The sequence below is a fragment of the Protomyctophum bolini genome, assembly GCF_963924005.1.
Source record: "Protomyctophum bolini genome assembly, chromosome: 19".
NCBI lineage: Eukaryota > Metazoa > Chordata > Actinopteri > Myctophiformes > Myctophidae > Protomyctophum > Protomyctophum bolini.
Window position 1 is genome coordinate 14713423 of NC_137880.1, and position 10357 is coordinate 14723779.

Genomic DNA, 10357 nt, shown 5'->3' on the forward strand with positions numbered 1-10357 from the left:
TGTGCACGTGGGTGTGCATGCATGGATCGATGATGCTCTGTCTCCAAGTGATCTTTTTCATGTTCGGACCAATAGGAACATCAATAATTAAAATGTCCTTTTGAGAGTCACTGACAGCATTGATCCCTTGCTCCTTGTGTGTGTGTGTGTGTGTGTGTGTGTGTGTGTGTGTGTGTGTGTGTGTGTGTGTGTGTGTGTGTGTGTGTGTGTGTGTGTGTGTGTGTGTGTGTGCATGCGTGCGTGCGTGTGAGAGAGAAACATAGACAGGACTATTATCAGCATTGATTAGTTGATCGTTGTTACCAAGAAAACAAGATTGGAGTCAGACAGAGTGATGGAGAGAGAGAGAGAGAGAGAGGAAGGATGGAGTGATGGAGAGAGAGAGAGAGAGAGAGAGAGAGAGAGAGAGAGAGAGAGAGAGGAAGGATGGAGGGAGACACAGAGGAGAAGGGATGGAGAAATGGAAACTTTGGAAAGTAATTGGTCCGTACCTCCACGCAGGTCAGAGGAGGCAGCCACGTAGGCAAACGTGTCCATGTTGATGATGTCAATCACTGGACTCACCACACACTTAGGGTCCTGGAGAGTAACGCACGCACACACACACACACACACACACACACACACACACACACACACACACACACACACACACACACACACACACACACACACACACACACACACACACACACACACACACACACACACACACACACACACACAAATATTAAAACAAACAGGCTGTTTGTGGGAGTATGACGATGTTAGCCTGTGTGCGTGCATGTGTGTGTGTGTGTGTGTGTGTGTCCTGAGGTGGATTCCATTCCAGAGTTATTACATCCACTACATTAAGTTCTAGTCATCCAACTTCAGTCATGCATTTACAATATGGTGAGTTTCACTTTCCCTTCCCCCCCCCCTCTCTCTGTGAGTGCATACATACTGTACGTACATAATAGCTGACAACTGCAGTTGTTAAAGCTACACTCAGCGGCGTTACGTTATGCCCAGAACGAGGCACAGACATAATTAATTGTTATTGAATGATAACAGTTCAACATACTCTTCTACAGTACACTATAGCTAATAGTCCAAGAAACAAGTGTCACATGGAAGCAGACAGACAACTATTCTATTATGTCTCTAAAGACGCACGAGTGCAGATGCAAACGGCAAAGCAATAAGGAGTGCTTCTCAAAGTGGGGCCCAGGGACTCCCTGGGGTCGTTGTTGAGGAGTTACGGGTCTGTAATTCTGAGTGTACAAATGGAGGGTCCATTTGTACACTTCCGGAGTTGTACGTTTGCATGCATGTATGCATGAGGACCCCCTTGAAAACTAGTTCCCCTCAGGAGTTTAGAGTTGTACAGAGTTGTACGGCTAGTTGTTTACCTCGATCAATAACTCATACATTTAAATATGAATATATGACTATATAATGAGACAGTGAAGGATGACTCCCTGTTCTTGTACACAGGGACATCCACACATGTGCATGTGCATGCGCACACATACACTTGCGTGCGTTTTACCTATTGATTGCTGGTATATAAAATGACATTGGGACATCACCACCATAATCAAGGCAATCGGTGCTGACATTTTACTTTTTAGGCATTTAGCTGTCGCTCTCATCCAGAGCCATTTATAATGAGTTTTCACCACAGCAGAATCAATAGATAGATAAGCAACCCATAAAAGCTATGCTAAATTAAAGGGACAGAAAAAAGTCATGAGTCACACTCTCTGCTTTTTAATTTCTCTATTCATCCTGTCTTCTTTGCTGCCGCCTGTTGTAGTGAAACTAATGGCCCCTTTTCACAGCAGCCATTTTGATAGAAAATAATAGGGTAAACACAGGTGTTACTAATGATACTAATTAATTAAGGTTGCCATCCATTCAGGTCAGAGTCAGGGTGATGCTACTGCATGTGCATGTCGGCTCACTCTGCTTCACAACAAAGGCTGCGTTCGGAACAATGCTCAGAGAATCATAGAGTGCACCGATATCTGTTAATTAATGAACGGTCAGTGGAGATATACTCATTAACTAACGTTGCCATTTGGATCTTTTAAAATGTATAAATGCATAAATATGATTCAATAAGAAGAAGAGGTTTTCTCGGTGGAGTGACAGACCCAAAATCCTACATCAAAAGTAGGAATTAAAAAAAGTCCAAAAAGGGAAACTTTCAAATAATGGAGAACAAAGTACTCACATTTCCACTTTGTGTTTAATGGCGCACACCAACAAACTAATGTTTTCTTTTTCGCTAAATTTTTATCCCACGATTTTGTAACCCAGTTTTGCTTTTCACCCAGTGCCAATTATCTAAGTAATCCTGGGCGCTACACTTCCTCTGCCAACCTGGGGGGGCAGCGGACTGACCTCATGCCTCCTTCTATGCAGGAGGAGTCCAAGCTGCTTCTTTTCACCTGACAGAGGGGAATTTCCCCAGCTGGACGTAGCGCGTGGAAGGGACACGTTATTCCGACCAGTTCCTTTCCCCTCCATCAGACCAGGATTACGGCATGTTTTTGTGAGGGTATCTACCCTAGGGGGCACGGGGAGAACATGCAAACTCCACACAGAAAGGCCCTATCGCCAACCCCCGCCTCGGGTATGGGCACTGATGACGCGGAGGAGGAAACACGCCGCCAGTGCCCACAGCGTCCCCAGCGGGAATCGAACCCAGGACCTTCTAGCTGTGAGGCGACAGCACTACCAACTGTGCCACCGTGCCCCACAAACTAATGCTTGACGCTCCAAAATCTCTATTCATTCAACACAGCAGTAAAATGTTTCGACCTTGCCGTCTGGAACGATTTGGAAAATGGTCTGCAGTAATGTCAGCTATACATGCAAGGCCACACTGGCATTCCTGATGAAAGAATAATGAATTGCACAGCCAGTGTCCAATGCTAAACTGAGCACAAGCTCAAACGGCGGTCTAAATCAATTTCAAACTTGTGGAGAAGGATTTCTAAAACTCAATGGGGTTTATTGCATTTAACAAAAGCTGCAGCGTGAAAAATGAAAGTGGAGATGTATCGAGACACGGGGTGAAAGAAAAGTAAAGACTGAGGAGAAAAGTGGAGGAGGAGGAGGAATCTGGGATGGAATGGTGGAATAAAAGTACTGAAATATATAATGTTGTATGTTGGGGAAATGGAGGGAAAAGCATAAAGAGAATTGATGAGTGAAAATGAAGACGTATAAAACGTCGAGGTGAGACGAGGGAAGACAAGGGAAGTGGACATTGTAGATAAGAAGAGGACAGGAGAGGATGATGGAGGGAGAGAGAGCAGTACTTATTATGGAGGGAGAGAGAGCAGCACTTATTTCTCCATGAGAGGCAATCACAGCTACTGCTGTTTTCACCCAAGGCTCCGTATTTCACCCTGGACACTAGTAATCAAACAAACTTGCGCACTGTACGCATGCACGCACACACGCACACACACACACACACACACACACACACACACACACACACACACACACACACACACACACACACACACACACACACACACACACACACACACACACACACACACACACACACACACACACACACACACACACACACACACACACACACACACACACACACACAAGAGTAGTAAGTGCTACAATATTCAATAGCAAGTGACCTTGCTATACTGTAGTTATTCATATTCAAATCCCACGCACGCGAGCACACACATACGTGCACAGGCACACACACACACACACAGTCACACACACACACACACACACAGCCTCTATCTCTTATATATATATTATTTTGTTGTACATTTGTAGGGTGAAGATTTTTGTTTTATGGTGACAGCTGTCATTTCCAGTGCTCATTCCCTATGATTGCCAGGACCTTTCTTCTATCCCTGTGAGGATATGTGGAGCCTATAAAAGGCCGGAATAGGACTACAATCTACATACACTCACACAGCACAGCCGTTTGATCATTCTATCTCTGTGAGGACATATGGGGCCTATAAAGCTACACATAGGACCGTACACACAGTGTGATCCAGTGTACCTGTTTGATCATTCTATCTCTGTGAGGACATAAAGCTACACATAGGATCCAGTCAGTGTATGTACCTGTTTGATCCGGTGCAGCAGCGGAGGCAGCCAGTCCTTGTTGACCTCACAGTGACTGTCCAGGAAGGTCAGCACCGCTGCTCTGGAGGCATCCGCTCCTCTGACCCTAGACCTGATCAGACCTGAGAGAGAGACAATTTAATTGAGAGAGACAGACAGACAGAACCCCCACACACACACACGCACGCACACACGCGCACGCACGCACGCAGGCTCAGTAGTGAAGCACGCTGTCGGACCAATAGCCTGTTGTACTTTGGAATAATGGACCGTGCATGGGACTAATGTCATGGCACCTCTAATGCAGGAGGAAAGCACTCAGCCAGCTGACCAGCACATGGGTGATTTACAGTGTAACAAAGCATGTCATGGCAGTTTGAGATCCGCGATTAAACTGATGCATCCATCCATTCATTTATGAATCCATCCATCCGTCTATCTATCCACCCGTCCGTCCGTCCGTCCGTCCTTCTCTTGCCCTCCTCCCTCCCTCTCTCCACTATCTTTCCATCTCTCCACCCCCCCCCCTCCCTCTCTCTCTCGGTCAGTGAAGGAGAAATCAATGCAGAGCTCTTAGAGCCTTTGTCAGACATGGACACAGCCTTTTAACGCAGCCGTCACACTCCAGGGAGAGGGGTGTGTGTCACTGTGTTTGTGTCTGTGTGTCTGTGTGTGCGTGTAGGTATGAGTGTGTGTGTGTGTGTGCATGGCGGTGACATTGTAAGAGCACCGTTCAGCCAATTAAAAATCCCATTTCATCCTCAATAAGGCTTTATTTTCTGGATGGATGGGCACACACACACACACACACACACACACACACACACACACACACACACACACACAGCAGGGCAGGCTGACTTTGAGCAGGGGAGAACGTTCCAAAAGCTCTGCATCGATAACACTAAACTTCCTCTTGAGACCACACTCACAGCTGTGTGTGCGTGCGTGTGTGTGCGTGCGAGTGTGCGTGTTAATGAGTGTATATCAGATCACAGGCTCTTAACAGCCTGCTGTTTGTAGTCACATTAAAAAGATAATCAATCCAGAGGCCTCAAGCCATTAACTATAACCATCTGAACTCATGAACCCTGTGTGTGTGTGTGTGTGTGTGTGTGTGTGTGTGTGTAGTGTGTGTGTAATTGTGCGTGATAAGTGCAAGACTCACTGTTTCCCAACCCATGTTGTTGTAGAGTAAATATCTCCCTTTTTTGTGTATTCTTTCTCTATTGCGGCTCGGTTTAAAATGCTTGGGAACCACTGGATTAGAGCGAGGATAGTTGTGCCCCCTCAGGTGCCACCAGGTGTCCCACATCATGATAGGTAATTATCTTCCCGTTCAGAAGCAAGACTAAACGCCCAATAGAGCGTCGCAGTCCCGCCCCCTTTCATGATGACGCCAGGCCCAGGAAATGAATCCCAATGCATTTTTCCCATAGACATTTCAAAAAGTATTTATTAAAAGACCTTTTAAACGTCGTACGAAGCCAACTCGAGTCGTGACAAACCCTGACAACAAATATTTTGGACCAAACAAATAATTACAAAGAAGAAAAACAACAAAAATGTGGTTTTTTCTACTTTCTAATTCTTTGTTTGGCCCAAAACATTGTGTTTATTGTCATGATTTGTCACGACAAGAGTTGGCTTTGTCCTTGGCGTAAACGTCTTTAAATAAATACTTTCTGAAAAGTCTATGAGGAAAATGAACAGGGATTTATTTTCCGGGTCCATTTTGGAAAGAACTTGCGCCGCTTCTCTACTTCCTTCACAGGTCTTCCCGATTATACTTATTAAGGATCTGTTCCATTTAAGACAAGGACCCCATAACTCTGACAGTGTACAAATGGAACTAAATGGAACTAAAGGGTCCATTGGCAGTTGTACACTCTCAGAGTTGCACACCCATACAGGGCCATTTGGAACCCACTCAAGGACAAGGACGTGGGCTGGTAGATGTACCAGCCCACGTACAGTATGAACAGTGAACAAGGAATACCCTAGTGATTTCATTTATTATGCTCCATGCAAATGGAACTGCACCTGTTTCATGTAAACCTACATTTATTTGTATCTGTGACCTTGTAATGCAGTTCAAATGTTTGTTATTGTGTTTCATTATAGGCCTATATAATTTATATAATAGTGTTTATATAATAGTGTTTCATGTGCTGTGATGATCAGGACGTCCTTGAAAATGGGCTCAATGGGCTTCCCTGAAAAAAGAAAAGAAAAATAGAAAGATGGGAGGTCTCAGAATCTTGTTGTCAGAACCTATGCTATCTCCAGATAGCCTGACACTCCGAACTATAGTTTAGAAAGATGAAAGATGAAGTGTGAAGTTGGAAGGAGTATGTATTGGCCTTTACTCTGAACTGTTTGACCAAACGTACGTTTGTACGTCGTGTCAAATCAATCAATCACACACACACACACACACACACACACACACACACACACACACTGTTACAGTACCTTCTCTCTGGTTGTTACGGAGACATGTGACTTTTGGCAGCGAGGTGAGCAGCTGGCAGTCCTTTTCTACGACACACACACACACACACACACACACACACACACACACACACACACACACACACACACACACACACACACACACACACACACGCACGCACACACGCACGCACGCACGCACGCACGCACACGCACACACAAAAGAAGAACACATCATATGATCATGTGACAATTAAATAGGTTTGGTAGAATAGGTCATTTTGATGGATAATAACCCATTCATTGAGAATCAGGGATATATAGTTAACTCAATCTAGTAGCTAACTATAATAAAAACAAAACAAGGCTTCACAATAAAATGATATGCAGAAAATGTTCTTCGTTTGAGTCTCTCTGTCAATATTTCATACATAAATAACTTTTCTGTGTCAGTTTTGTTTAGCCATTTATACAATTTACAATTTAGGCATTTAGCAGACGCTCTTAATCCAGAGCGACTTACATTAAGCAAGAACAAACTTCACATGCATTATAAAATGCATGTGAAGTTTGCAGAAATAGTACAGAAATTTTCCCATGAAAAAAACCTTTCAGCAGATGTTCAGTTGCAACAACATTGAGCTGACAATGCAGTTTTGTGTTGCATTAGCTAAATGTTTTTGTTTTGTTTTCAAAAGCCAACAACATGAATACATTTTGATTATGTTTTATTTCATTGTAACCGTTGTGTAATTGCAAATATTGCACTCGAGGGTGTGGTTTACCGTCATTAATGGCACTTGAGTGAATGCTTATGGAAGTCGGCGTGAGCACCTCATTCCTGACCGCATGACTTTAGTGGCAGTATTGACGGTGAAGTACACCCTCGAGTGTAATATTTCTTTTAAAACACAACGAACGATGAACATTATTACATTCAGCTGTGTTTAACCTGTCAAAAGGGTTTATTCAGTGGGATAAAATACACTAATTACATTGTACTGGTCAGCTCCAGTGTTGCCAGATTTTGCGAGAGACATGAGCAACCACGCTGATGAAAAATAGCCCAAAAGAAGCGACAATATCTAGGCCATATGAGCACTTTAACCCATTTAGGACTAATGCCGCCTTCTAAGTGTCTATTTTTGGCTCCGGACCATTCATTGAGAAACGGTGTGTTAGCTTGTGACTCTTGTTAGCGGCATCAGTTCAATGTGTATAGGCGTATCCCTTGTATTATCTTTCAGAGCTGAGCTTTAGACAGATTTGGAGGCATTGGTTACACTGCAAGCCAGCGATGGCAGTAAGCAGTGGTGTCGGGAACGGGGATTAAGGGTCTTACGCTGGAAATCCACCAAAAGCAGCGTTGAGCACGCGCTATATTGTGCGCATGAGTGAGCGCGCGACTGTTGGCCGAACGTGGCCACAGCGGGAAGTCTTCTCGATGCATTTCAATGAGAATGCGCGTGGAAGAACCTTTGTTTCCACCCCGAGCGGAAAACAAATGTGTGCTTATGCTTGCACGCCTTGTGCTTTCAAGCGTTAAGTCATGGCTGGATATCGTTGCGGTGGAAACCTTGTATGTAGAAAACCGTTACTTTTCAGGAAATGGAACAAACATTGCAGTATTTTCACTACTTTAGCTTGACACGCTTGTACAAGGAATTAGGGCGGAAAAATTAAAAAAGCAATTTAAAAAACACTGTCCACTCACATATTAGAAGGACAATGCCAGTCACCCGAACCAAGGACGGGTGTTTTTCCAGTGAATCTAACATGGTTAAAATGGAGTTTGAAGTCACAATGGGTTTGCAATAGGGAAGTTCAAATCAATATAAACGTTCACCATTAACGCTAGCAATCGAGTTGTGTTGCCCATTGTGAGCACAGCTGCAACACAGAGCATCGTTTCAGCCCAGTGATACACTTCATTACTGTCTGTGAGCCGGAATGGAAGCATCTTTCCCTTGGTGTCCATTGTAAAGCAACAGGCCCCGATGGAGCTGTGGAGCCACAGCTGCTGCAGGCAGGCTGTGTACGCCTGCATTCACACCTCCCTCTGTCTCTGACCCCGAACCTGGACCCCTGACCCGGAATGGACACATCGCTGTGTGTGTGTGTGTGTGTGTGTGTGTGTGTGTGCGTCTCACCATCATCGCTGAAGTCGTCCACCAAAATTATCTCATGGATCAGATGGACTGGAGTCCTGTTCAACACACTGAGAGAGAGAGAGAGAGAGAGAGAGAGAGAGAGAGAGAGAGAGAGAGAGAGAGAGAGAGAGAGAGAGAGAGAGAGAGAGAGAGAGAGAGAGAGAGGGGTGTGGGGTTGGGAGAGATAGGTACAGTGTGATGAGTACATCATAAATGGGATACAGCTCATATGGAACAACATTATTGAAAATGTCAGGAAGAGCTCTTATGAAAATGTATGGTGGATCTTCTCTATAAAATCTAACTATTTCATTAAAATAGAAGTTTGGAAACATTCCAAATTCAAACCTGTGAGTCACCAGTCCTTTGTGTGTGTGTGTGTGTGTGTGAGTGAGAGAGAGAGAGAGAGAGAGAGAGAGAGACGGTATGTCGAGGTGCATGACGAGACCCAGCCCTCGTTGTTCAACAGACAATATGGACTTCAGAATGTAATAATTACAATGCACACATGTCTATTTTTTAAACCTATTTTAAAAGTTGAAGGGTTTAATATAAAGCTCGGATCCTCACGGGTAATTTCGGGTAACTGCATTTCAGACGATCCGACGAGACCCGCGGCAATTAGGAATGGATCCGACCCTGCCCGAGGGACAAGTCAATATTTTGGGCCAGAACCGGCTCGGTTCTCGGTTCGGCTCTCAGGTATTCGGTTCCGGGTGGACCCGTGCTGCCCTCTAGTGCGTGCGTGCGTGCTTGCACATTTGAGTGTGTTTGCCCAGAAAATGAGAAAATATGTTTTGTTCTATTATTTTTCATTTCAATAGCCTGTGAGTTCATCCGTCCTGAATGAAAAACTGCATCTCCACCAACATATGGGATGATTGGAGGGATAAAGGAATGAAAGAATGGAGGGATAAAGGGATGAAGGGATAGATCGATGGAGGGATGGATGGATGGATGGGGGGATAGAGGGGTGAAGGGGTGAAGGGATGGAGTGAAGTGGCAAACCGAGCAGAAATAGAGAAAGAGGGATACAGTACAAGAAGGAAAGAGAATGTAAGAAAGAGGGAGACAGGAAGATGGAGAGAATACGATGGATGGATGGATGGATGGAAAGATAGATAGATAGATAGATAGATAGATAGATAGATAGATAGATAGATAGATAGATAGATAGATAGATAGATAGATAGATAGATAGATAGATAGATAGATAGATAGATAGATAGATAGATAGATAGATAGATAGATAGATAGATGCTGCAGGGGGTTTCGTTGTTTCATCAAGTCAAAACGGAATTACAAGAAGTCGTCTCAAACTATTTAACAGTCTCTTACTGGGTACAATCTAATAAAACGAAAACATTACCAGTACTCAATTCAAGTTCTCTTAGGTTCTTTTATTATCAGGCATGGGCAGCAAGCACTCTGAAGTGTTCTTTCCACAGCGTATAATGCAAGGATTTGTTGCCTTCCTCTGCGTATAATCCAAGAATGATACGAGGCTCCGGCTGTTTGTTGCTTGCTGCCCACGGCTGTTCATAAAAAGACCCTAAAAGGACTTTAGAGTGAGTGCTGGTGATCTGTTCGTGTTTCTGGTCTCCCAGCCGTAGCCGTTTCACATTTGATTTATTGTGGAAAAA

The 10357-nt window shown here is 44.2% G+C and overlaps 1 protein-coding gene across 1 annotated transcript in view; it reads right to left on the bottom strand.

Annotated features, from left to right (window-relative positions):
* galnt14 (UDP-N-acetyl-alpha-D-galactosamine:polypeptide N-acetylgalactosaminyltransferase 14 (GalNAc-T14)) overlaps positions 1–10357 on the bottom strand; it is a 110517-nt gene that overhangs the window by 33320 nt on the left and 66840 nt on the right. The window contains exons 4-7 of the mRNA XM_080791123.1: positions 8715–8782; positions 6586–6651; positions 4111–4232; positions 492–579 (exon numbers count right to left, since the gene is read on the bottom strand). Of these exons, the coding sequence (XP_080647249.1) occupies positions 492–579; positions 4111–4232; positions 6586–6651; positions 8715–8782 (344 nt within the window). The remainder of the gene's footprint in view (positions 1–491; positions 580–4110; positions 4233–6585; positions 6652–8714; positions 8783–10357) is intronic.